The sequence below is a fragment of the Nerophis ophidion genome, linkage group LG10, assembly GCF_033978795.1.
Source record: "Nerophis ophidion isolate RoL-2023_Sa linkage group LG10, RoL_Noph_v1.0, whole genome shotgun sequence".
In the NCBI taxonomy this organism is placed as follows: Eukaryota; Metazoa; Chordata; class Actinopteri; order Syngnathiformes; family Syngnathidae; genus Nerophis; species Nerophis ophidion.
The window spans coordinates 8,833,908-8,861,096 of NC_084620.1; the positions used below are offsets into that span (position 1 = coordinate 8,833,908).

Genomic DNA, 27,189 nt, shown 5'->3' on the forward strand with positions numbered 1-27,189 from the left:
TACATGGTTACTCTGCCGAGCTCTAGACATCACAGACAGTCAACACCGGCACATTTGCGGATAATAATTACTGGAGTGCAAAAATATTTTGAACCCAATGACCGTATTTCCTTGAATTGCCGCCGGTCACATAGTATGTGCCTGCCTTGAATTACTCGCTTCGCAAAATAATTAGCGTATGCTTAGTATTACCGCCTGGTCAAACTTGTGACGTCACGAGTGACACTTTCCCTGTCATCATTTTCAAAACGGATGAGGCTGATTTCAATACCGGTAATTTGAAATCGCATAAAGGAAAGAAGATTAAGAGCTATTCAGTAGGATTTAAGGTCCAAGCTATTGTATACCGGTATGCTAAAAAGATCAGTAAGCAGCCATGTGGAGCCGACGGTCCGACTGACAGGCAGGGCACGCTGGAGGCGGCGAGGAGACGGCGAGCGAGCGGAGAGGAGGAGTGAAAGAGCGACCTGGACTGAGGTTTTATTGAAAAATAAACAATGTCAAACTGCTCAAGCCATGTCCTTCCTTGGTGGTCCTGGGAACCCGCAAGACGACGGCTTGAGACCGTCACAATACCGTCCGTAACTGCGTCTGTAAAATATGAGTCATTAAATGACTCCCGCCTCCTGGTGGTAGAGGGCGCTAGTGATCCTTCTTGCAACTACTCGGCTGCAGAAGAAGTGACAATGAATGACATGAATTGTGCTGGGACGGATATGACGCACCTTTTAGGATGTAACTCACATACTGGCTATGTAAACAACCGGGCTGAAATAAAGCATGTTCCAGTCCTTAATACCCAACATTTCCTGGTGGCAGCGGTGGGATAAACAGATCACCCACAGAGCAGAACGGGAGAGGGAGTTGTCCGAGGGTAATTTTGTTGTTGCCCCCGTACTTGCGGAGCCGAGCTAACTGATAGCAGCGGTCTGATAGCAGTTTTCTAAACTGGACTTGCAATTGAAGCAGGAGGTAATAAAGTAAGCTCTCCATCGAGACAGAGAGACTTTTAAAACTGAAGAAAGATAAGGAAGACTTCTATAAACAAGTTATTGATGCTTTTGATCAGAAGGAGCTGGCATGGATTTCATTTATAAGTAAAGGTAAGACCATAATAAAAAAATGTTTAATTAAATGTGCTTTTTATGATGGTATCCTTACATCACACAACATTTTTTACTGCATGCCTTTGGTAAGTGCCAGAGTGAGAAGAGGTTTTAAAATAATTAGCGCATGCTTACTTTTACCGCATGCCTTTGTGGGCGCAGGAATGAGAAGAGGTTTTAAATTAATTAGCGCCCCCGCGGCAATTCAAGGAAATACGGTAGGTGAAATTACTTAATCTCCCACGGCACACCAGGCTGTATCTCACGCGGCACAGTGGTTGAAAAACACAACTGTAAAAATAAACCTTGATTGAATGATTGACAATTTACACATTCTTTATGGCCTATGAAATAACAGGAAATGGGACACTCACTCTTGGTCCAGGGAGGCCCATTTCTCCTCTTAAACCTGGATGTCCTGGCTCTCCCTGTTAGAAACAAGAGCGGGAAGAGAGGTTTTGATTGAGCAAAAAAAATCAAATCAAATCAAATAAACGTCATTATATTTAGGTACCTGAATTACTCGGGTCAGTATACTGTCTCCAGTCATCTGAAAAAAAATAAGCAAAGGATTTGATTGAGAGCACTGATTTCCCAGAATGTAGTTCATTTGTTTTTGTTTATTGTTTCAACTTTATGAGCTCTGCGACAAATGGCCTTGTTAAACATGACTGCTCTGATGACACATGACTATAAACGGTTTGTTTACTTGTGTTCCCGGAGGTCCAGGTTTTCCCTTTGTGATGACAGCACACACAAACACAAACACAAACACGGAGATAAATGTTAAAATCAAATGAAAACGTCACAATGCACACTCAAGACGCAGGACAAGAGGGAATAGAGGGCGCACTGAACAGTGACACACACACAAAAAGCGCAAAACAAAGAGGCGACGTATCAAAACGGTTATTGTGAATGACAAAGCAATGCAGGGGATCAGAACCATGACAGTTTATGAGACGGCTCATGAAGCAAAAACACACACCGGCTCGCCTTTCTGTCCATCACGCCCCTTTAGGAAACAAAAATAAAACATGTTTTATTTTAATTTATCAATATATCCTATTAGAATGAATTATAGAATACATGACAAAAATACAAGAGCTTACAGTTGTACCAGCATTCCCAGTCTCTCCTTTTTCTCCGGGTTGTCCTGGTAATCCCAGTGGTCCCTAATCAAAATTGAAATGAAACGACTTATAGTCAAGGTGAACAGTAGAATCGTAACTTATCCCTCAAATATGGGTTTATGAAATGCATTTGTTTGTGATATCAGTGTTTCCAATACATGTATTATTTTGTGGCAGCCTGTTACGAATACATTTGGACCAGATATATGCTGCCTTCTCTCATAAACACATTATAGCGGGACTGTCTGTAAATAGAGCTTGTCATTCCAACACTGTATAGTACAGTGTTTTTCAACCTTTTTTGAGCCGAGGCACATTTTTTGCGTTGAAAAAATTCGGAGGTACACCACCAGCAGAAATTATTTAAAATTGGAACTCACTTAACAGTAAAATGTGGTTGTCGCAATTGTTGGATATGACCTTAAAGCATAAGCAAGCATGCATCACTATAGCTCTTGTCTCAAAGTAGGTGTACTGTCACCGCCTGTCACATCCCATCATGACTTATTTTCACTTATTTGCTGTTTTCCTGTGTGTAGTGTTTTACTTCTTGTCTCGCACTCTTATTTTGGTGGCTTTTTCTCTTTTTTGTTGGTATTTCATGTCTTCCTTTAAGCGATATTTCCCGCATCTACTTTGTTTTAGCAATCAAGAATATTTCAGTTGTTTTCATCCTTCTTTGGGGGGACATTGTTGATTGTCATGTCATGTTCGGTTGTACATTGTGGACGCCGTCTTTGCTCCACAGTAAGTCTTTGCTGTCGTCCAGCATTCCGTATTTGTTGACTTTTGTAGCCCGTTCAGTTTTAGTTTGGTTCTGCATAGCCTTCCCTAAGCTTCAATGCCTTTACTTAGGGGCACCCACCTTTTGTTTATTTTTGGTTTAAGCATTAGACACCTTTTTACCTGCATGCTGCCTCCCGCTGTTTCCGACATCTACAATCAATCAATCAATCAATCAATGTTTATTTATATAGCCCCAAATCACAAATGTCTCAAAGGACTGCACAAATCATTACGACTACAACATCCTCGGAAGAACCCACAAAAGGGCAAGGAAAACTCACACCCAGTGGGCAGAGAGAATTCACATCCAGTGGGACGCCAGTGACAATGCTGACTATGAGAAACCTTGGAGAGGACCTCAGATGTGGGCAACCCCCCCTCTCTAGGGGACCGAAAGCAATGGATGTCGATCGGGTCTAACATGATACTGTGAAAGTTCAATCCATAGTGGCTCCAACACAGCCGCGAGAGTTCAGTTCAAGCGGATCCAAGACAGCAGCGAGAGTCCCGTCCACAGGAAACCATCTCAAGCGGATCAGCAGCGTAGAGACGTCCCCAACCGATACAGGCGAGCGGTCCATCCTGGGTCCCGACGAGCGGTCCATCCTGGGTCTCGACTCTTGACAGCCAGTACTTCATCCATGGTCATCGGACCGGACCCCCTCCACAAGGGAGGGGGGGACATAGGAGAAAGAAAAGAAGCGGCAGATCAACTGGTCTAAAAAGGAGGTCTACCGGTTGGACGTGCCCTAAACACCTCCCTAGGGAGGCGTTCGGGTGGCATCCTGACCAGATGCCCGAACCACCTCATCTGGCTCCTCTCGATGTGGAGGAGCAACGGCTTTACTTTGAGTTCCTCCCGGATGGCAGAGCTTCTCACCCTATCTCTAAGGGAGAGCCCCGCCACACGGCGGAGGAAACTCATTTCGGCCGCTTGTACCCGTGATCTTATCCTTTCGGTCATGACCCAAAGCTCATGACCATAGGTGAGGATGGGAACGTAGATCGACCGGTAAATTGAGAGCTTTGCCTTCCGGCTCAGCTCCTTCTTCACCACAACGGATCGGTACAACGTCCGCATTACTGAAGACGCCGCACCGATCCGCCTGTCGATCTCACGATCCACTCTTCCCCCACTCGTGAACAAGACTCCTAGGTACTTGAACTCCTCCACTTGGGGCAGGGTCTCCTCCCCAACCCGGAGATGGCACTCCACCCTTTTCCGGGCGAGAACCATGGACTCGGACTTGGAGGTGCTGATTCTCATTCCGGTCGCTTCACACTCGGCTGCGAACCGATCCAGCGAGAGCTGAAGATCCCGGTCAGATGAAGCCATCAGGACCACATCATCTGCAAAAAGCAGAGACCTAATCCTGCGGTTACCAAACCGGAACCCCTCAACGCCTTGACTGCGCCTAGAAATTCTGTCCATAAAAGTTATGAACAGAATCGGTGACAAAGGACAGCCTTGGCGGAGTCCAACCCTCACTGGAAACGTGTTCGACTTACTGCCGGCAATGCGAACCAAGCTCTGGCACTGATCATACAGGGAACGGACCGCCACAATAAGACAGTCCGATACCCCATACTCTCTGAGCACTCCCCACAGGACATCCCGGGGGACACGGTCGAATGCCTTCTCCAAGTCCACAAAGCACATGTAGACTGGTTGGGCAAACTCCCATGCACCCTCAAGAACCCTGCCGAGAGTATAGAGCTGGTCCACAGTTCCACGACCAGGACGAAAACCACACTGTTCCTCCTGAATCCGAGGTTCGACTATCCGACTATTTAGCAAGTATTGAGACCCATTTAAATTTAGTTTTTCAGCAACAAGCGGCAAATCTTGTAATTTTTTTTGGTCTCATTTGACACTTTCAAAAGCACTCACTGTTTCGTTGAAACATAGAAAAACAAAAAAGGAAAACAGAATAAAGTTCATTTGTATTTCACATGCGTAACGGTCAATTGTGCAAATTAGACAATGGACCCTCAACCTACCGCCACAAATATACTGCAGTCTTGTGACTGTGGGAAACACTAAATATTGTCGTTTTATTTGCAGAAGTAGTTTGGAAAATACCCTAATTCCTCTGTCACCAGGTTGTCCGTGTGGTCCTTCTTCCCCCTGTGACAGACAAATCTAGTTTACTAGGTTGTGAACGCCACGTTAAAATGTTTGGAGCAGACCCTTACTGCACCTTAATCCCTTGTTCTCCTTTACGTCCATGTTCCCCCTAAACACAAGTCAACATGGTTTATTGCATTGAAAAAGTCATCTCTGATGAACATTTAGTTCAATTATTTTTTTATTTTTTTTAAATAGTAAGAAACGAAACTTCCAAATGAAACCACCTCTTGTGATTTACTTACATCTTTACCTCTTAATCCTGGTTGTCCAGGATTTCCCGGTGACCCAATATCACCCTTGTCACCTTTAAAGCCGTCCTGTCCCTGAGCAGAAATCATTAAATGATGTTGTTTTGTACACACTGATATTAGGAGGTTTCATGTTACCTTTGGTCCTGGTTTTCCAGATAAACCCACATTTCCCTATGAAAGATAGGATTAATATACAGTATATAAATGCAGCAAAATATGGATGATTTATTGAGGGACTCACTCTCTCCCCGTTCTCTCCCTTTGGTCCACTCTGCCCTGGAATCCCAAAACCTGGATTTCCCTGCATACATAAATTAAACCAGAGCTGCAGATTTGAACAATAATGAACAGCGACTTAAAAACCCCCCCCAAAAAAACCTTTTCTCCTTTGTCTCCTTGTCCACCCTTTATTCCCTGAGGTCCTGAAGGACCGACTGGACCGACGTCTCCCTGCAGGACGGGAAGTGTGCCACACATCAATTGGCGACTATGGTCATTGGGGAAAACGGCGGAAGACATTTTGAAACAGCAAATGGTCTTTCCTTGAAACGGCTCCAAGGCTCAGTGAGTCATTCAGCAAAAGCTAATGAGGGGAAGTCTTAATTGTGTTTGATAGGCGCACCCAGAGGAGTGCGAGAAGAGCCGTAACAAGATAAATGACAAGGTTCTCAAACAATAACTTCAGTTGACTAGTTCATCTTGATACAATTAAGTGTGGCCATAAACAACATAACAGGAAGTGCTCACCCGAACGCCCTTTTTTCCAGCGGGTCCAATAATCTGTTGTGATAAAACAACATAGAATATTTAAGACCTGATCTAACAAAGGTTTGTGTGTACTAAAAGACATGCAAACTTCAAAGCGCCAAGTCGTGCACCTCTTCTTTGCTCAATATCTTAAATGAGCAAAAATATCGAGCGCAATCCATCTCTCAGTCATGTACATGCAGAATATATGCAAATCGTTACAATTCTCACAATAATAGGAGGTGAAGATGCCAATACCGTCATTTAGCGCTCACAATGTGAGTTTGTAAGCCTGAAACTGTTTTGTGCATTTGGAAAGTACGTGCAAACTGGCTCGGTTGTCGACAAATGACTGCACCACACTAAGAAGGAAACAACCGCTGCAGTATGACAATTGCTCATGTCGACATATTTCTGTCAGAAATTAAAATATCAGACATTACACTCGTCCAGCAATTCCATCTTTGAGTTGATTAAATAAGTTAAGAGAGGAGACACCCAAAACTATGGCATTTTTTTTAATAGCGTTTGTTTTTTCATATAGTAGATACACACTATATTGCCAAAAGTATTTAGCCACCCATCCAAATTATGAGAATCAGGTGCCCTAATCACTTCACCCGGCCACAGGTGTATAAAATCAAGCACTTAAGCATGGAGACTGTTTCTACAAACATTTGTGAAAGAATGGGCTGCTCTCGGGAGCTGTCATATCCAGCGTGCAACTGTTTTAGGATGCCACCTGTGCAACAAATCCAGTCGTGAAATTTCCTGTCTCCTAAATATGCAGGGTTTGGAGGTTGCCAGGAGAACGGTACATTTCGGACTGCATTGGGCCGAATGTGAAAATTGGTGGAGGAGGAATTATGGTGTGGGGTTGTTGTTCAGGAGTTGGGCTTGGCCCCTTAGTTCCAGTGAAAGGAACTTTGAATGCTCCAAGATACCACAGTTCAATGCTTCCAACCTTGTGGGAACAGTTTGGAGTGGGCCTCTTCCTCTTCCAACATGACTGTGCACCAGTGCACAAAGCAAGGTCCGTAAAGACATGGATGACATAGTCTGGTGTGGATGAACTTGACTGGCCTGCACAGAGTCCTGACCTGAACCCGATAGAACACTTTTGGGATGAATTAAAACGGAGACTGAGAGCCAGGCCTTCTCGATCAACACCAGTGCGTGACCTCACCAATGGAAGAATGGTCAAAAATTCCTATAAACACACATTTCGCATACTTGTGGACAGCCTTCCCAGAAGAGTTGAGGCTGTAATAGCTGCAAAAGGGGGACCAACATCATATTGAACCCTAAGGGTTTGGAATGGGATGGCACTTCAAATTCATATGTGAGTCAAGGCAGGTGGCCAAATACTTTTGGCAATATAGTGTACGTTTGTATTATTAAAATATCTCGTATATGAAAACAGTTCTTGCAACGTGTATTTTCTTTAACCTGGATCTTTCCAGTGCACAATCGAATCTTGAGCGTGCTAAAAGTAGGTTGCGCTGCAGTTTTGCAGAAATGATAGCATAGATTATAGTTGTGTGCTGTTTGCTTCAGGAAATCATAGACCACCACAAGTTTTAACATAACGTGAATGTGGAAGGAAATCAGTGTCTACCTGGTAACAGCCCGTGTTCTGACGAATCGAGCTGCTTTGTCAAATAGAGCTACCCAACGCTACTGAGCATGCACATTCATGGGCATCAATGCTGAAGTTTTGCTTGAAACAAATCAAAAATACCACTCGTGCTACAAGTAATTATTTAAAATTATATTTCTTTCATTGTGTTTTCTGGCCAGAGGTCAGGTTTAGTGTACTAAAACATGCGCAAACCTGGTAGCACATGGAAAGCTGATGTACTTAACGTGTGTCAACATTTTGGCCGGTTAGAAATAAGAAAATATTACATAATATTTAGCAACATAATTTTTTGATCATATAGCTGTTAGAGGTCTTTAAGGGCATCTGCCCTTTATTTGAATTTTGCCTATCCCTCACAATCATTATGAAAGACATGACGACAGATGTATTCTTTTTAAAATACATTGTAACTCGTAAGTAAACATAAATAAAATTCTGCTAGCAGTGGAGCCAATGGAAAGTCCTCTATTTTGCCCATAAAACCAAATAAATAACCATCCAAAAAGCGCCAACTATAGTCCATTTACATTTTGTGACTTGAATACTAACCAAACATTAGTGATATTATTATAAGCTTGAACACAGATTAACTATTTAAAGCGGCGCGATGATCACAAACTTGAGTGCCAATGTTGACATGATCGACTGATCAGCTGCTTCCTTGCTTGTCAAATTTTATTATAAACCAGGGGTCGCCAACCCGTTCAATCAGTCAATCAATGTTTATTTATATAGCCCTAAATCAGAAGTGCCTCAAAGGGCTGCACAAACCACAGCGACATCCTCGGTAGGGCCCACATAAGAGCAAGGAAAAACTCGCCCCAGTGGGACGTCGACAATGATGACTATGAGAAACCTTGGAGAGGACCGCATATATGGGCAAATCCCCCCCCCCGCCCCCCAGGGGACCGAAAGCAATGGATTTCGAGCAGATCCAACATGATATTATGAAAGTCCAATCCATAGTGGATCTAATGTAACCGTGAGAATCAAGTCCAAAGTGGATCCAATATAGTAGCAAGAGTCCCATCCAAGGTTGAGCCAGCAGGAAACCATCCCAAGCGGAGGCGAATCAGCAGCGCAGAGATGTCCCCAACCTATACAAAGGCGAGCGGTCCATCCTGGGTCCCGACTCTGGACAGCTAGTACTGCATCCATGGCCACCGGAAGGGGGGGGGGGACATAGGAGAGAAAGAAAAGAAACGGCAGATCAACTGGTCTAAAAAGGGGGTCTATTTAAAGGCTAGAGTATACAAATGAGTTTTAAGATGAGACTTAAATGCTTCTACTGAGGTAGCATCTCGAACTGGAGTACTGGAGCCCAAATGGAAAATGCTCTATAGCCCGCAGACTTTTTGGGGGCTCTGGGAATCACTAATAAGCCGTTGATAGCTATCTACCAGTCGATCTTTGGGACTATGGGCAATCCTGAAAATATTAGGAAACCATTTTTATTCATATGACATCAGAGACAACCCACCCGGAGAATGACCAACAGACCTGCCATCAGGCAAGCATTTTAACCACTGAACAACATCTCTCTTTAGCCTCTTATCCAGGAGCTTTCAACACCATCCCCTGTCACCTGAGAACGGCCGCACACACCCGCTCGTCTCGCAGACGCGCTTTCATGTCATGCTCAAAAATCATCGAGATGCAACAATGCATTAAAGCTGATGGTTGTAATGAATTGAACATTTTCTAGCATCCAACATCAGACAAGTCTTACCTCAAACATGACTATCATTGCTCGCCTGCGACAGGAAGCAAACAAGCCAAATACTGGAGTCTGTGAACATTGCTCCAAAGTACGAATTTTGTGTTGATTCATTGTGCATACAAAACCAAACATTGGGATGTGCAAAGGCGGTAGTATATGATGAAACAGGGCGGCAGCTAAAGATGGACTTCCCTGTTCATCCCCTATTTATCACACAGAAAAAAAATGCAAGGTAAACAGCTGATTTTACTACTTCCTGTGCTGACGTAGGTTGACTCCCGCCCCATATGTGACCATAGGATGAACAAATACACTACGGTACTACGACTATAATAGCAATAAAAAGTTTGCTTCTCGGGGAGGGGTGCCCAAATTGGCCATAAAAAAACACATAGCTGACGCAGGGTCGCCTGTTGCTTTGGTTTTTGGCTGAGACCAGGGATCTTGGGCTCTAAAATATTTTTGGACCACTGTTCTGGATCATAAATCATGCCTCTCACCAAGATAACAAAAGGACAAGAACCATTCCGAACAGTTGGTACACTACGACAGCTAATTTAGGTCCGAAAATGGCAAGAATGACACAAAAATATCCCTGATTACGCCCCTTTTTCTTATCGAAGATTTTGAGTCGTATTTTATCTAAATGGGAATATCCAAGTAGTCAACATCCTAATGACAGCAGACCTTGTACAGTAAGTGATGTTTTCTTATGTTTGTTGGCTCTCATAAATATAAAGACTGCAGTGAGCAGTAAGTAGTGATGTAGTTAAAAAAAAAGCAAATGTGATGCATTTTTTAACTTAATGCGGCGCATTTGCTTAAAATTAACAAAATATGTAAATAATAAATATCATAAATGTGCCCGTTATTACATTACATATATACTTACATTGTGTATATAAAACCACAATGGAGGTGTTTAAATGTTTTTTTTTAATAGCTTTACAGGCTGAATAGAGCGGCTCCATTGTAAGTGAAATTTAAAAAAATACATCTATCATCATGTAATAATGATTGTGAACAATAGGCAAAATTCCAAAAAAAAGTAATGTTCCCCTTTAAGTGGCTGATTAAAACAAATTAAATTGATGTATGTTGTTTTTTTTATTACGTTTGTTTTTTCACATACAATGTATATTATTACAATATTTCTTATATGAGAAAAAAGGTCTTTAAGTATGCATTTTTTGCATCTTGAGCGGAGTAAGTGCAGCCTCTCTCCAATAAGGGCACCCTTAATGGTAGCATTTTTTCAAAACGTGGTTTCAATGTAGATGCACTGCACGACTGCTTCTAAAATGCCCATAAAAAGTGGTACATGTGTATTGCTTACATAGCAGAACGCGTGATAAAATGTGCAGTAAATGAGTGTCTTTGCGGTGATGTCTTCTCGTGTAGTACATGCAAAGTCCTCATTTAAATAGGGCGGTCGGCACCACTTGCACATAGAGTTAGTAAATCGCACACAACACACCCACTGTTTACTGCGTGGTATTTGGATCTTAGTAAATGAGGCCCGCACAGCATTAAAAAGTTAACATTTTATATTAATGTATATCAACGAACAGTAAGCCAAGCATGTAGACAATTACAGCGTGAGGAAGCGCAAATAATGTTAGTTTACTGTTGCGATCCGCTTTTCGGTTCTCCACATATTATTGTTTATTGTTCCAGTTTTTGTATCACTCCGTCGTTCCACCTGTTCAGTTCTTGTTTTGTCCGTTTCCATGGTTTCTCATTGATTTCACCTGCTACTCACGGTCCCGCACACCTGTTACTGTTAATCATCTTCCCTATATAAGCCTGCCCTTTTTGTTGTTCAGTCTGGGACCCAAGTTTGCTTTTCATGCAACGGTACGTCTGCTATTTAGTTGGCTTTCACGCAACTATTTTCGACTGCTCTTCGCTACATGTTTATTCACGCTAGCGTTCACGCTACGCACTTTTATTCTTGCGGGCTTACATGCTACGCATTTGTTTTATTCCAGCTCTCATGCTGATGATTTGTTTTTCCCTTTTGTGTGCCTTCATGTCAGTTTAGTTTGTTTATTTGTATATCATAGCTTTAATGCTAGCGTCCTTTGTCTGTTTTTCTACTAGCTCCAGTGTTTTTGTTATCTAGCTCCTTTTGTTATTTAAATAAATTCATTTAATATTACCTTTGCTGTGTTCACGTTTGACGTATCCACGAAGGGACAATTTTGGCATTACTATGCCACACAGGCTTAACAGTTTACATTTTCATTTTTATCACTGTTGTTTAAACAGGGATAGCTACTGGTGGCAGTTTTTGGCAAAGTAGTTCGATTGGACAGAACACCTGTAGTACATGCAAAATACTTTTTAATATTCTCGTATTTGGGATCTTAGATCAGGCTCTTAGTGCTGATATGCTGGAGAAAAACGTCAAAATACTCGTCTTACACCCTTGGCGGGGTCTCCGGGGGCTCCCCTGGGACCTTCATCTCCCTTTAACCCAAGTGGTCCTGTTGGCCCCTGTGGAAAATAAAGGACATAAAGCTTTTGCATCCCCAAGAACCCTGTGAAATAGCAGCAAAGGTAGTTAATTTTACTGTTATCTGTTAATGTAGACTTTTTGAATAGGGTATAAAAAACAAGATAAGTGCCACAATGGCGACCTTTGTGATGAACAAGAGGGCGGGGTGGGGCTGAGTGTGTCTGCGTCAAATTAAAATCAGTCATGCAGGACAAAATGTGCCATTTATGAAAGACACCCATTGAAGCTTCGGCGATTAGGCTCACAATCAAGTGTAATCACCTGCATCTCTGTGACAAGCTCTAATTTAAGAGACGGGAACAGTGTGCCAACGTGTCAAAGGAACAGCCATAACAATAACCAGATATTCCTGTCCAATTCTTAGTGCTTTTGCCAAATATAAATACAAGATCACACTCACTGTGGGTCCTTGCGGTCCAATGGGTCCTCTCACTCCTTGTCCCCCCTAAAAAGAGGACATTTGCCCATTTAAAACCTGAAAGGCTCCACACTTTCACTTAGCATCCACTGCCTTAAGGATGTTAACATGGTATTGTCCCTTAATCAAATTATTCAGGACCTCTGTGTATTTGTAATGGACTGTGAAGATGTGTGTGTGTGTGTGTGTGTGTGTGTGTGTGTGTGTGTGTGTGTGTGTGTGTGTGTGTGTGTGTGTGTGTGTGTGTGTGTGTGTGTGTGTGTGTGTGTGTGTGTGTGTGTGCGTGTGCGTGCGTGAGTGCGTGCGTGAATTTTAGCTCACCTTGTCACCTTGCTCCCCTTTGAAACCCTTTTTTCCCTGCAGACAACATGAATAGTTGGCATGGCTAATTTTCAAAAACCATTAGGCCGCAGTTACTCAGTTTAATCTCGTTAGCAGTTTAGCGAGGGAAAGTCAGGGTAGAATATGCGAGACTAAAAGGAATCAGCAACAGTAATGACATACCCGAGGTCCAATGGCTCCTTGGACGCCTTGTTCTCCAAGTTCACCCTGGTGAGATAGATAGAGGCTGCAAAACACTGTCACTGAAATAAATTCAAAACAATGTTGAGCACCTTTGCACCAACTGGTCCTGCGACACCCACATTTCCCTGTAAAACAAAGTTTTAAATGATGAAAGGAGCATTTACGTTATTATAGTCTTATAACACAGTACTACTGTGTAGTACTGTGTAGTACTCAGTTGTGTACTACACAGTACTACACAGTACTAAGGACGGCGTGGCGAAGTTGGTAGAGTGGCTGTACCAGCAATCTGAGGGTTACTGGTTCAATCCCCACCTTCTACCATCCTAGTCACTAGTACCAGGCTAGCCCAAAGAGGTGCGCTCACCCGTCTTAAACCCAAAAGTGATGTTTTGAAAAAGACTGTAATGTATCGGGCAATCACTTACTGGAACAGACTTCCACAATATCTGCTATCAATCACCAGCATAGTGGGCTTTAAGAATAAACTAAAAGGAGAAGTATTGCGTAAAGAGATTATTTTAGATTGTACCTAATGTCATGACTGTTTTTATTGACTATTGAGTATTTTATTGATTATGGGATAAGCAGCAGAAAATTGGTGGATGATACTTTTTCGTCACTTATTGTTTGTCTTTGGTACACTAATGTGTTTTAGGCCATTGGTTCTTTGTTTTATTTTTGCAAAAATGTATACAGTATATCTATTTTTATATTGCTATTTTTATCTTTGGTATAAAAATTATGTAACAACATCTATTAGTATTTTTTGGTTCTTTGTTGTTGCTATTTTTGTATTATGACAATTTATTATTGGATCATGTTGTACTGCATTTTAATCGTTTGTTCTGTGGTTGTGTGATGTTTTTTGCCTGGACCCCAGGAAGAATAGTCTCCACTGCGGTGTAGACTAATGGGGATCCTTAATAAACTAAATAAACTAAATAAATAAACTTCCGTTGTGTCCTTGGGCAAGACACTTCACCCTTGCTCTTGATGGGCCCTGGTGAGCGCCTTGCATGGCAGCTCCCGCCATCAGTGTGTGAATGTGTGTGTGAATAGGCGAATGTGGAAATACTGTCAAAGCGCTTTGGGTTCCTTAAAGGGGAACATTATCACAATTTCTGAAGGGTTAAAACCAATAAAAATCAGTTCTCAGTGGCTTGTTTTATTTTTTGAAGTTTTTCTCAAAATTTTACCCATCACGCAATATCGTGAAAAACGGCTTCAAAGTGCCTGATTTAACCGCCGTTATATCCACCCGTCTATTGTCCTGTGACGTCACTGCGTGAAGCCACCAAAAAAAAAAACTTGGTGGATAGCACAGAAAGGTATAGCATAGTAGCTCGGATTCAGACTCGGATTTCAGCGCCGTAAGCGATTCAACAGATTACGCATGTATTGAAACGAATGGTTGGAGTATGGAGGCAGGTACCGAAAACGAAATCAAAGAAGAAACAGAAGCTTTTGAGCCGTATCACGACAGACAGCGGCACGGGAGGAAGCGTGGACGAATTCGGCAATCGCCTTCTAACCAATGATTGGTATGTGTTTGTTTGGCATTAAATGTGGGTGGCGGGAAAGGCTGGATGCAAATATAGCTACAAATGAGGAATAGTGATCCAATATGTACATACAGCTAGCCTAAATAGCATGTTAGCTTCGATTAGCTTGCAGTCATGCCGTGACCAAATATGTCTGATTAGCACACTCCACATACAACAAAGCTCACCTTTGTGATTTCGTTGACTTTATTGTTGGAAATGTATCTGCTTTGAGTGTCGCAGAATATCCACACATTCTTGCCATCTCTGTCGTAGCATAGCTGTCGTTGGTACAGTGTGCAGAACAAACGAGGGACTTTCGCATCTTTTGGCCACTGGTGCAACTTGAATCCGTCCCTGATCGTGTTGTTACACCCTCCGACAACACACCGACGAGGCATAATGTCTCCAAGGTACGGAAAACAGTCGAAAAAATGGACAAAAACAGAGCTGATTTGACTTGGTGTGTGTAATGTGTTTGAGAAAATGGCGGATTGCTTCATGTTGTGACGTCACGGGTGAAGGTCATTGCTCCGACAGGTGAACAATTCAAAGGCGTTTAAATCGCCAAATTCACCCTTTTAGAGTTCGGAAATCGGTTACAAAAACATATGGTCTTTTTTCTGCAACATCAAGGTATATATTGACGCATACATAGGTCTGGTGATAATGTTCCCCTTTAAAAAAGGGGGGTAGAAAAGCGCTATACAAGTACAACCCATTTACTATTTACCATTACTATATGATCGCAATCTACCACACAAATATGTCCCCATTAGTCTATATGTGTGTCACACCATGTTCTGAATGACCCAAATAATGGCGTACCTTCTCTCCTGGTTCTCCGCGAGGACCCACAGCACCATAAATGCCCACGCCATCTACACCCTGCATAAGTTGACATTCTTTAGAGAGAGCGGTCACATCCTGACATATCAAATGTAGATATCTCTTGAGAGTCACCACCTTCTCGCCTTTTTGACCCGGTGCGCCATCAATGCCCACAGGACCGGGCAAGCCTGCGAAACCCTTAAGTGTCGCGGTCGTTATGTGGGAAACACAAAAAAAAAAAAAGACAAGAAAATATTCACATTTTCCATATGTTAGTGGTCTTTCTATTCCTCTGTGGACTTACATCTTCTCCTGTTTCGCCCTTTTCACCCGGCGCACCGCGTAAACCCTGTGAAATGGATAGAACACATACACAAATAGTATAAATGATCATATATAGTTTTCATGCACATCACTTTAAGAATTAGTTTTCCAATAAATTTTCGCCCAAAAAATGCCAGTTTTTGTGATTTGTGTGTAAAAAAAATGGTCTGGTTCCGCATAATGGAGTACTTCAACCAGGGGTGTCAAACTCATTTTAGCTCAGGAGCCGCATAGAGGAAAATCTGTGAACATGCGGGCCGGACTATTAAAATCACGGTATTAAAAGTAAAAAATAAAGACAACTTCAGATTGTTTTCTTTGTCTTACTTTTGCCAAAAATAGAACAAACACATTATGAAAATATTTCAATACAAATATAGGAAAAAAATACCGGCAGCGGTAAAGTTTAGCTCAATGAAGGACATAATGAATGTTTTTCGCATAAAAATGTGTTTTCTTTTGTATTATTTATTTTTTTATGAATTAAGTGAAGTGAAGTGAATTATATTTATATAGTGCTTTTCTCTAGTGACTCAAAGCGCTTTACATAGTGAAACCCAATATTTAAGTTACATTTAAACCAGTGGGGGTGGCACTGGGAGCAGGTGGGTAAAGTGTCTTGCCCAAGGACACAACGGCAGTGACTAGGATGGCAGAAGCGGGAATCGAACTTGCAACCCTCAAGTTGCTGGCACGGCTGCTCTACCAACCGAGCTATGCCGTAAGATTTATGACAACCTTTTTCCAAAACACCATATAGAATGTGCGATATAACAGGATAATGCGTACATTTATCATTTGTTTTTAAAACGGTTACAAACAAATGGGACCCCATTTTTATAACTTGATGGGAGTCCCTGGGACCCCATTTTGAAAATTCCTACCAGGAATTCCCCTGACAGTTTGTCTATGTTTTAGTTTTTTCCTCTGCATTTGTCTGTTTCTTCTGTGTTTAGTATTTCCTGTTGTTAGTTCCTGTCTAGTGCTCTTATTTTGGTTCAGCTTCCTGTTTGTCTCCCTGTGTCCTGTTTTCACTCAGCTGCGGTTGATTGACATCAGGTGTGACCAGATGCCAATCGGCCAGCTCCTATTTTACCTGCTTTGTTCCTCCAGTCAGTGCTGGATCATTGTATTGTATTGTCATTCGGACGTGTATTGTCGTTGCCACATGTCACTCTTGTCGTGCTACCTGTCATGTCGTTTTGTTACAGCTACTACCTGTCGTGCTACATTTTGTCCTGGTCGTCGTAGCGGTAAGCTGTTTCTGTTAGCTTCCATGATAAAGTTCCTTTTTGTTTTCTAGCTTCCAGTGCTAGCTCCCTTGGTTTGTTATTCCGCCCACGTGCGTGCTTTTTGTTTGTTCTTGTTTAGTTTTAATTAAATCATGTTTTCATATTCTATGCCTGCCTCCATCTCTGCATCTTGGGGTTCATCAACAACAAATAAACCTGACAACACTGATAGAGTACTGGTGCATGCAAAACAGCAGCAGACAGCTGCGGCCTGTGGGCCGGTTCTAACACCAATCAAATATCATCCCAGAGGCCATAGATAATTCAATCCGGCCAGCGGGCCTTGATTTTGACACCCCTGAATTAAATAAAGAATCTCTCCAATGGTTACTCAGTTTGTTGTTTTTTATGACGTATGATCGCAAAATAGGCCACCATCGGTCCGGAGCATGTTGCAAAATTGAACTGAAGAAAGAAATCAAAGTACAAAGGTTGCGTCTGTGTGGCTCCAACCCCTCCTCCCCTCCTCTCCTTCCCCTACGTTGATTCATGTCTTTGCGAACAAGCGTTTTCTATAAAAACTTATCTTGCCGATTGTATTGTACCATATGTCCCGGCAAGAAATCTGCGTTCAAAGGACTCCGGCTTATTAGTGATTCCCAGAGCCCCAAAAAAGTTTACGGGCTATAGAGCGTTTTCTATTCGGGCTCCAGTACTCTGGAATGCCCTCGAGATGCTGCCTCAGTAGATGCATTTAAGTTTCATATTAAAACTCATTTGTATACTCTGGCCTTTAAATGGACCTCTTTTTAGACCAGTTGATCTGCCGTTTATTTTCTTTTTCTCCTCTGCCCCCCTCTCCCTTATGGAGGGGGGGTGGGAGGGACACAGGTCCGGTGGCCATGGATGAAGTACAAACTGTCCAGAGTCGGGACCCAGGATGGACTGCTCGCCTGTGTATCGGTTGGGGACATCTCTGCGCTGCTGATCAGCCTCCGCTTGGGATGGTTTCCCATTGGATCGACTATGGACTGGACTCTCATCGTTATGATGGATCCACTATGGACTGGACTTTCACAACATCATGTTGGACCCGCTCGACATCCATTGCTTTTGGTCTCACATATGCCGTCCTCTCCAAGGTTTCTCATAGTCACTGTCACCGACGTCCCACTGGGGTGAGTTTTTCCTTGCCCTTATGTGGGCTGTGTACCGAGGATGTCGTTGTGGTTTGTGCAGCCCTTTGAGACACTTGTGATTTAGGACTATATAAATACACATTGATTGAATAAGGATTTTACTGCTTTTTTGTGTGATTCGTGTGGTTTAAAATGCCTGAATTTGCAACAGGTTTTTCCAGAAAGTTACAGCAAAAGTTGCAATGTTTTCAGGCTTTTTTTTTATTCAATGACATGGAATCGTCTGATTTATGAATTTGTTAACAATGCTTTAAATGTTCCTCGGACCTTAACCTCAAAAATCACAGAATTGCAACAAATATTGGAAAACAAATACAGTATTGATGCTTTACCTGTTTTTTTTATTACCACCCAGACTTAAAAGTAGACACTCGATGAAAAGCACATACTCAGAGATCATTGTTGAAATAATGTAATGTTTTAATTCATTGTAAGTAATAATTTAAATAACTAATTCATAGTTAAGGTTGATTGTTTGTTACACAGTGCCCCAGTTATCTTGTATTTCTCCCACGTGGCTTTTCTCTGTGTAGAATCTGTGTTGGCTATGACTCCTTTTCTGGGCACTCAATGAGTAATTGTTGCTAGTTGCAGTTTTTCCAATAATGCTCCACCACAGTGTATATGTTTCTTTTACTGTTTATTCATAGCTGTATGTAGAAGTGGCTGGTTGTATCCGCTGCTTTAATGTCTTTAATGTCCTTTGTCTTCTTTGATGTTTGATGTTTCCCTCTTACACATTTGAGAGGGATGTGTACTATGGCTATGAGTTGTTGTTTTTTTCCCTTGGCCTCAGTCTGGACCCCCTCTCCAGGGCTCAGGCTTAGACCGATTTTTTAATTATATTTTATTTTATTTTAATCTTCTATTTTTTTTCTCCCATTCCCCCCACTTGTTTACCTGTGTTTCACCTTTTTTGTAAGGGGTGCTGGAAGCCGGCAGACCCGTCAGCGATCCTGTTCTGTCTCCCCGTAACGTTTGTCTGATCTTGAATGGGATTGTGCTGAAAATTTTAATTTTCCTGAAGGAACTCTCCTGAAGGAATAAATAAAGTACTATCTAAGCTAATCTCTAATCTTTTGTTCCGTCCCTATTTAAGTGGCTTTCTGCACTTTTATGGTTTTACCTTGCATTTTTTTCCACTTCTTGCGAGTGCGCTTTTTGTTGTTGGAACCTTCTTATAGTTTTTTTTTTATGCCGTCTCTCTCTGCTTTGGGGTCCTACTCATAACATCAGCATTGCAAATGAAAATATCTTCTAAAATTTGTAGAGCTTTTTCATTTCGGGCTCCAGTACTCTGGAATGCCCTCCCGGTAACAGTTCGAGATGCCACCTCAGTAGAAGCATTTAAGTCTCACCTTAAAACTCATTTGTATACTCTAGCCTTTAAATAGACTCCCTTTTTAGACCAGTTGATCTGCCGTTTCTTTTCTTTTTCTTCTATGTCCCACTCTCTTTTGTGGAGGGAGTCCGGTCCGATCCGGTGGCCATGTACTGCTCGCCTGTGTATCGGCTGGGGACATCTCTGCGCTGCTGATCAGCCTCCGCTTGGGATGGTTTCCTGCTGGCTCCGCTGTGAACGGGACTCTCGCTGCTGTGTTGGATCCGCTTTGGACTGGACTCTCGCGACTGTGTTGGATCCATTATGGATTGATCTTTCACAGTATCATGTTCTCATATGTTCTCATAGTCATCAGTATCATCAGTATCACAGTATCATGTTCTCATAGTCATCATTGTCACCGACGTCCCACTGGGTCATTATCGTCACCGATGTCCCACTGGGTGTGAGTTTTCCTTGCCCTTATGTGGGCCTACCGAGGATGTCGTAGTGGTTTGTGCAGCCCTTTGAGACACTAGTGATTTAGGGCTATATAAGTAAACATTGATTGATTGATTGATTGAATTGGCTTGTATATGAAACAAATATATAAAAACATGTAAACTAAAATGTATAAGTTTATACACTATATTACCCAGAAGGCTCAGCATTGTAGACAGGAAGAGAGAGTAGGTCGGAGTTACCCTGGTGGACGACAATGGTGCCTTTTGATCAATAAATAGTTGATATATTGTTAGACGTTGTCGTTCCCTCTTTGTCCAAACAAGAAACAAGTTTTGAATAGAGACTTGACACTCGCCTTCGAACGCCGCTCAGAAACAATATCGATTGGGAAAACGGAGCTAATTGGCCAAAATGTGCAAGAAAGTTGTGGGCTTTGTGCTCTTGTTTACCCCTTGCGTTCTTGATATTTCTCTCATATGTATTTTGCCTTTTGGGTTGGGTCCTTTGGGAAATGCGCAACAAGGACTGGCCTTTTTCGTGGCATCTGCACTGCCTTGTGGTGCTTTTTTGTGAACCTTTGAATCTGCCTTGTGGAGCCGTGGCCATGTTTGCATTGGAGAGCAGCTGCTGGCTCTCTGCCACACTGGAGTTCGCATGGAGAGACCGAAGAAGATGCGGAGGAATTCACCCTTCGGAATGGACGAGCCTCACGGAGCCCTGGCTGAACAAGCATGTTTCAGATATTTCGGTCTTCCGGGACAGATTCTCGATCGTCCGCGCACCTTTGGACATTGGCCGAGAGCTAGTGGGCAGCCTTAGATGGAGAATGTTCTCCTGGTTGCTTTGTTGGATCTGTTCCTGTCTCTGGCTGTGCTGATCCCCCAGCAGATGATGGCGTGGAACAGCGCAATGGCCAGCTGGGTGTATATGGGTGTTGAAATTGTGTTTTTGTTTTGTTTTGCTACGCAATCATATGTCTGCAACATTTATTTGAATTTGCTTTTTTTTGGTGTGTTTTACTTTTGTAGCCGTATGTAGAAATAGCGCCTCTGAAGTGGCAGGTTGCATCAGCTCTGTGCTGCTTTAATGGATTTAATGTATGTCCTTTGTGTTCTTTACTGTTTTCCTCTTGTTTTCTAACCAAGATGGTGCAGATGGCCACCACTCACTGTGCTCTCTTGTAGTCGTTGCGTTTTTCTTTGTTTCTTGCATTGAACTAAGAGAGCACAGTCAACCAAGTCAAATTCCTCGTGTGTTAAACTTACCTGGCCAATTAATCTGATTCTGATTATACATATGATTTATTGTTTGTATTTATTTTGTATTGCCTATGTATGTAAAACTGGAATATTTCTGTATAAAATGTATTGTGTGTTCCTATTTTTGGGTGGGTGGAACAGATTAATTGGATTTACATTATTTATAATGGAAATATGTATTCGGTTTTCGTTCGATTTAGTCTTCCAAACCTTTTTGAACGGATTAAACCGAGGTATCAGTACATGTAAACATCATTATACCTTTTCTCCTGGTTCTCCAGTATCCCCCTGTACAAATCATATGATAAGGATGGATATAATTATTAACAAATAAAAAACAGTTTGTATATATATATATATATATATATATATATATATATATATATATTCATACCTTGACAGATATTCCTGGTGGTCCTGCTGGGCCAGGCAGTCCTGGGACTCCAATGAACCCTGGTATACCAGGGGGCCCCTGAGGACCCTGCCACATAATAGAGTACTTGACCAAAATTCCATCCGGGACCAAAAAAAATCTTTTAAAAGGACTCACTGAGGTTCCTGGTTCCCCTTTTCGCCCCGGGATCAAGTTTACATCCGGGCCTGCTATCACAAAACCAGGTTCTCCCTGTGTGGATTTAAGAAAGACCCATTCTAATGATTGTTCCACTCTAAAAAGATACCAATATCAACAAAATTTAAACATACTCGCTCTCCTCTCTGTCCCTTTGGACCAGTAAGACCAGGAGCACCCTGTCAATATCAGACAAGAACAATTAATATCAATAAAAGTGGAAGTCTGACATCAATATATGCGTTATTTGGTTTGTATTTGACCTTATCGCCTATCACACCAGGGGGTCCCTGATAAAGAAATGCCAAACACAACAACATTAATAGAATCAACTCAAACAATGTCAGTGCGGGCTTGTTCTTTTCCCTATGCAGTTACCCGCTGGCCGCCAGAACCTGGGAGTCCACTTCTTCCAGGCCGTCCAGGCAAGCCGGGAATGCCATCTGTTCCAGAAGGCCCCTATTTAAGTAAAGCAATATGGTGGGGAAAACAGAATAAAACACAGCAATGACACGTTTAACAAGCTTCCGAAATACAAATACAGGAGCATACTTGCCAACCTTGAGACCTTCGATTTAGGGGGGTGGGGGGGTGTGGTCGGTTGTGGAGCAGGGGGCGTGGTTGGGGGCGTGGCTAAGAGTAAAATATTTAATATATATATAATAAATATATATATATATATATATATATATATATATATGAAATACTTGACTTTCAGTGAATTCCAGCTATATATATATATATATATTAGGGGTGGGCAAATTAGTGCGTTAATTACGAGTTAACTCATTAATCTATTAACGCCGACAATTATTTTATCGCACATTTGCGTATGTTATTTACATGCTTTTATTTTGTTAACGCCTTTTCTTAACAAGATGGCGTCGCCCGGATAAGCTTCGGCTTCGAGGGGCTCTTGGTAAAGATGGAACATTTGGCAAAAATACCGGACAATTCTGCAAATTTCATGGCTGGCTTACAGCGTGGTCACTCCGGGATCACTTACGACCGCCAGATAATTCTGAATGTGGATGGATCGGGCCGTTTTGGACTGAATGACGCGTGCTTGCTAGACCGGTTAGCTAGCATGGGAATACTTTTCCGGCTACATCCAGCGGCCTGTGAAGCAGCGCAGTATTTGTGTTGTCTGTCTATTTATGAATAATGCAGACCAGGAGTGTTGGCTGAGTTCTTAACGTTTGCTTTCAGAGCGTGCATATCACAACATACAAGATGCCGTCATGGCGACACACAACCTATACCGGGCTACCGCGCATGCTCGTCACTCCTGTTGCATGCTGGGTAGGGTAGTTCTTTTTTTCCCTGGCTCATAACATCACAATATAGTACCATGTATATGATGCGTTCAGTTTATCAAAGCACCAAGCAAACAATCGGAAAATTCCCATCATATCAATTCCTAGATATGGTCATAATTATTCTAAGTGCACTACGCAGAATAAACACAACATTATTAATATTGCTACCACGGATAATTTGTTTAAAAATTCCCTAAAACAGCCCACTACCTATAATATAGGTTTTTTAAACATAAGATCCCTGATAAAAAAAAATGTTTCTGCTGTTACCTCAGAAATTTCCTGTTCAGATGTTATGATTGTGGCTCAGAGATTTGTATGTAGATTATATTTATTTTCCATAACAAACAGGATAACTTAAATACCCTGGCAGTGGCAATAAGCCTAAATGTTTGTATTTACATTTTTTGAGTTGATTTCCATAAAATATGCTATTTAACTGCTACTGTTTAACAAGGACTGATTTAAATTGTGTTTGCACAACGAATGTTTTGCCGCTTCTGTTCATGTGGGAGAATATTTCAATAAAGGTGCACTACACACTACTTTTGAATTCATTATTGGGCTTTGCGTATGAAATGCAATTAATCGCGATTAATCGGACAAATAGTGCGATTAACTTTGATTAAAATGTTCCTGCAGTCCTGGGTTCAAATCCAGGCTCGGGATCTTTCTGTGTGGAGTTTGCATGTTCTCCCCGTGAATGCGTGGGTTCCCTCCGGGTACTCCGGCTTCCTCCCACTTCCAAAGACATGCACCTGGGGATAGGTTGATTGGCAACACTAAATTGGCCCTAGTGTGTGAATGTGAGTGTGAATGTTGTCTGTCTATCTGTGTTGGCCCTGCGATGAGGTGGCGACTTGTCCAGGGTGTACCCCGCCCTCCGCCCGATTGTAGCTGAGATAGGCGCCAGCGCCCCCCGCGACCCCTAAAGGGAATAAGCGGTAGAAAATGGATCGATATATATATATATATATATATATATATATATAAAAATAAAATAAATACTTGAATTTCAGTGTTCATTTATTTACACATATACACACACATAACACTCATCTACTCATTGTTGAGTTAAGGGTTGAAATGTCCATCTTTGTTGTATTCTCTGTCACTATTTTTCTAACCATATACATGCACAGCAGGACTCTCTGGCAGAGAAGAAGTCTGGCAAAACTCCTGGCCATTATGGACAACACCTCCCACCAACTACACTCGGACCTTGCGGAGAGAATGAGCACGTTCAGTGGAAAGCTCAGACTCCCAAAATGTAACACGGAACGACAAAGGAGGTCCTGCATACCAACTGCACTTAAATGTAGAATATATGTATATTAAATGATAAATGATAAATGGGTTGTACTTGTATAGCGCTTTTCTACCTTCAAGGTACTCAAAGCGCTTTGACACTACTTCCACATTTACCCATTCACACACACATTCACACACTGATGGAGGGAGCTGCCATGCAAGGCGCCAACCAGCACCCATCAGGAGCAAGGGTGAAGTGTCTTGCTCAGGACACAACGGACGTGACGAAGTTGGTACTAGGTGGGATTTGAACCAGGGACCCTCGGGTTGCGCACGGCCACTCTTTCACTGCGCCACGCAATATATAATATATATAATATATTATATATATTATATGATGTATTATTATCATTGTTTATAGTGACCGAACTGTGGTGCTGAATTAAATAATGTACATTCTATTCTACATTCTATTCTTTTCTGTGTAGAGTATATGGCAGTATTGTCCTGTTTAAGAGTGTCACAAGTTCACAACATTGGAGCTGACGGCAGACGAAAATGTGACTGCTGTTGTTGTGTGTTATTACCGGGCTGGGAGGACTTTAATGAAACTGGCTAACAATAAACCCACACAAGAAACCAAGAGCTCGCCCTCGATCATTCTACAGTTATAACGTCATTGGGCAGGCTTGCTCTTTATACTGTGGGAAAGCGGACGTGAAAACAGACTGTCGACACGTCACTCAGGTCCGCTTGGAGCTGGAGGGCTGAATTTGGGGAGAATTTGGGGAGAAAATTTGTCCCGGGAGGTTTTCGGGAGAGGCGCTGAATTTCGGGAATCTCCCGGAAAATCCGGGAGGGTTGGCAAGTATGTACAGGAGTGAAATAAATGTTGAGACATTTAAATGATTCATTGTCAGTCAAACACAGCACATAAATCAGTAATTTGTTTTTACAGTTTGACAGTGTGTACATCTTACCTTTTCTCCCTTCTCTCCCTTGGAGGAGGTAAACGGATCATATTGTCCGGGACTTTGCCTAAATTTCTTAACGGAAAATAAAACAACAAAAATTATCTCAGGAAACTACAAATGTTCAAAGAGAGGAACTGAAATCTTTGATGAACATACCAGACCTCCAAGCCCTGAACCGCTTCCCTGAAAATGTGGATGTTGTCATGAATGTTCCATTGTACCGACATTTTAAACATTTTTAGGTAATATTAAAAAATCACCTTTTCTCCTTTCTGTCCCTGGAAAAAGAAAAGATGAGAGTTCATATGACGTTTTTATGCTTTGTGATTTATGTGTAATACACTAAATCCCCACTATTCGCCAGTGTTACAGTCTGAGACCACTCGCAAACGGCGAAAAAAAACAAAACGGAAGTATATGAGACGGCCATTGACTCAATGTTTTATTATTTACTCAATTAGTGCGGTATCCAGGCACCACAGTTCCCTACACAAGCTGACTCCTCCCCCGCCAAACCCTCCTGCGAGCATATGGCTGACTTCTCTGATTTTGAATAAAATGTTAGAGGACAAGGTCAAAATAAAGGGTATTGCAATAACTTAAAGGGGAACTGCACTTTTTTTGTAATTTTGCCTATGATTCATATTTTTTATGACAGACAAGAAGGCATATGTTTTTTTAATGCATTCTATTTCGTAAATAAATGTAAAAGGCAATGGGAGGTAGTCTATTCCGCCAATAAAGCCCTCTGAATAACGGTTCAAAAACTGCCAACAATACATCATTTACATTTTGTGACTTGAATATTAACCAAATATGAGCGATATTGTTATTATAAGCGCTAACATTGTCACAGAGACTTATAACTTCCTTAAATACTTATGTGTATACTCTATAAAACGTTGATGCATGTTGGATGTTTTTAAGCGTTTTATTGGAGGAAGAGAGCGATATCACGCCCAATTTCTCACCCCCTACAAAAACCTTCCCCCCGGAAGACATTTGGCGTGACAGACCCTCTAATGCCTGCAGGACCCCAATGAGTGTGGAAGGACCTTAAAGCAGCCCACACAGCTGCCTGTTTTAAAAGCATTATAATTGGCTGATTGTCATTGGTGAAATATAACGGTAAGGAAAAAATATTAGCATTCCAGCATGTTAACCTTTCAAGCTATTTTTGCTTCGCTAATTTTGCAGCTGTAACCCTTAAGAGTCATATAACTTGCTTAAAGCAACCCACACAGCTGCCTGTTTTTAAAGCATTATAATTGGCTGATTGTCCATTTTTTTCCATCCATTTCTACCGCTTATTCCCTTTCGGGGTCACGAGGGGCGCTGGCGCCTATCTCAGCTACAATCGGGCGGAAGGCGGAGTACACCCTGGACAAGTCGCCACCTCATCGCAGGGCCAACACAGATAGACAGACAATACTCACACTCACATTCACACACTAGGGCCAATTTAGTGTTGCCAATCAATTTATCCCAAGGTGCATGTCTTTGGAGGTGGGAGGAAGCCGGAGTACCCGGAGGGAACCCACGCATTCATGGGGAGAACATGCAAACTGCCACACAGAAAGATCCCGAGCCTGGATTTGAACCCAGGACTGCAGGACCTCCGTATTGTGAGGCAGACGCACTAACCCCTCTGCCACCGTGAAGCCCTGACTGATTGTCATTGGTGAAAAATAACTGTAAGGAAAAAATATTAGCATTACAGCATGCTAACCTTTCAAGCTATTTTTGCTTCGCTAATTTTGCAGCTGTAACCCTTAAGAGTCATATAACTTGCTTAAAGCAACCCACACAGCTGCCTGTTTTTAAAGCATTATAATTGGCTGATTGTCATTGGTGAAAAATAACTGTAAGGAAAAAATATTAGCATTACAGCATGCTAACATTTCAAGCTATTTTTGCTT

At 42.1% G+C, this 27,189-nt stretch overlaps 1 protein-coding gene across 8 annotated transcripts in view; it reads right to left on the reverse strand.

Annotated features, from left to right (window-relative positions):
* col7a1l (collagen type VII alpha 1-like) overlaps positions 1 to 27,189 on the reverse strand; it is a 153,441-nt gene that overhangs the window by 63,254 nt on the left and 62,998 nt on the right. For all 8 annotated transcript variants that reach the window (XM_061912239.1, XM_061912240.1, XM_061912237.1 and 5 more), the window contains exons 27-55: positions 25,531 to 25,548; positions 25,427 to 25,453; positions 25,277 to 25,342; positions 22,105 to 22,185; positions 21,990 to 22,016; positions 21,861 to 21,905; positions 21,706 to 21,780; positions 21,550 to 21,636; positions 21,417 to 21,443; positions 15,660 to 15,704; positions 15,491 to 15,553; positions 15,353 to 15,412; positions 13,070 to 13,105; positions 12,960 to 13,004; positions 12,777 to 12,812; positions 12,438 to 12,482; positions 11,944 to 12,015; positions 6,155 to 6,187; positions 5,786 to 5,857; positions 5,649 to 5,708; positions 5,543 to 5,578; positions 5,399 to 5,479; positions 5,227 to 5,262; positions 5,109 to 5,153; positions 2,219 to 2,281; positions 2,095 to 2,121; positions 1,816 to 1,842; positions 1,621 to 1,656; positions 1,481 to 1,534 (exon numbers count right to left, since the gene is read on the reverse strand). In XM_061912239.1, coding sequence (XP_061768223.1) covers positions 1,481 to 1,534; positions 1,621 to 1,656; positions 1,816 to 1,842; positions 2,095 to 2,121; positions 2,219 to 2,281; positions 5,109 to 5,153; positions 5,227 to 5,262; positions 5,399 to 5,479; positions 5,543 to 5,578; positions 5,649 to 5,708; positions 5,786 to 5,857; positions 6,155 to 6,187; positions 11,944 to 12,015; positions 12,438 to 12,482; positions 12,777 to 12,812; positions 12,960 to 13,004; positions 13,070 to 13,105; positions 15,353 to 15,412; positions 15,491 to 15,553; positions 15,660 to 15,704; positions 21,417 to 21,443; positions 21,550 to 21,636; positions 21,706 to 21,780; positions 21,861 to 21,905; positions 21,990 to 22,016; positions 22,105 to 22,185; positions 25,277 to 25,342; positions 25,427 to 25,453; positions 25,531 to 25,548 — 1,425 coding nt within the window. The remainder of the gene's footprint in view (positions 1 to 1,480; positions 1,535 to 1,620; positions 1,657 to 1,815; positions 1,843 to 2,094; positions 2,122 to 2,218; positions 2,282 to 5,108; positions 5,154 to 5,226; positions 5,263 to 5,398; positions 5,480 to 5,542; positions 5,579 to 5,648; positions 5,709 to 5,785; positions 5,858 to 6,154; positions 6,188 to 11,943; positions 12,016 to 12,437; positions 12,483 to 12,776; positions 12,813 to 12,959; positions 13,005 to 13,069; positions 13,106 to 15,352; positions 15,413 to 15,490; positions 15,554 to 15,659; positions 15,705 to 21,416; positions 21,444 to 21,549; positions 21,637 to 21,705; positions 21,781 to 21,860; positions 21,906 to 21,989; positions 22,017 to 22,104; positions 22,186 to 25,276; positions 25,343 to 25,426; positions 25,454 to 25,530; positions 25,549 to 27,189) is intronic.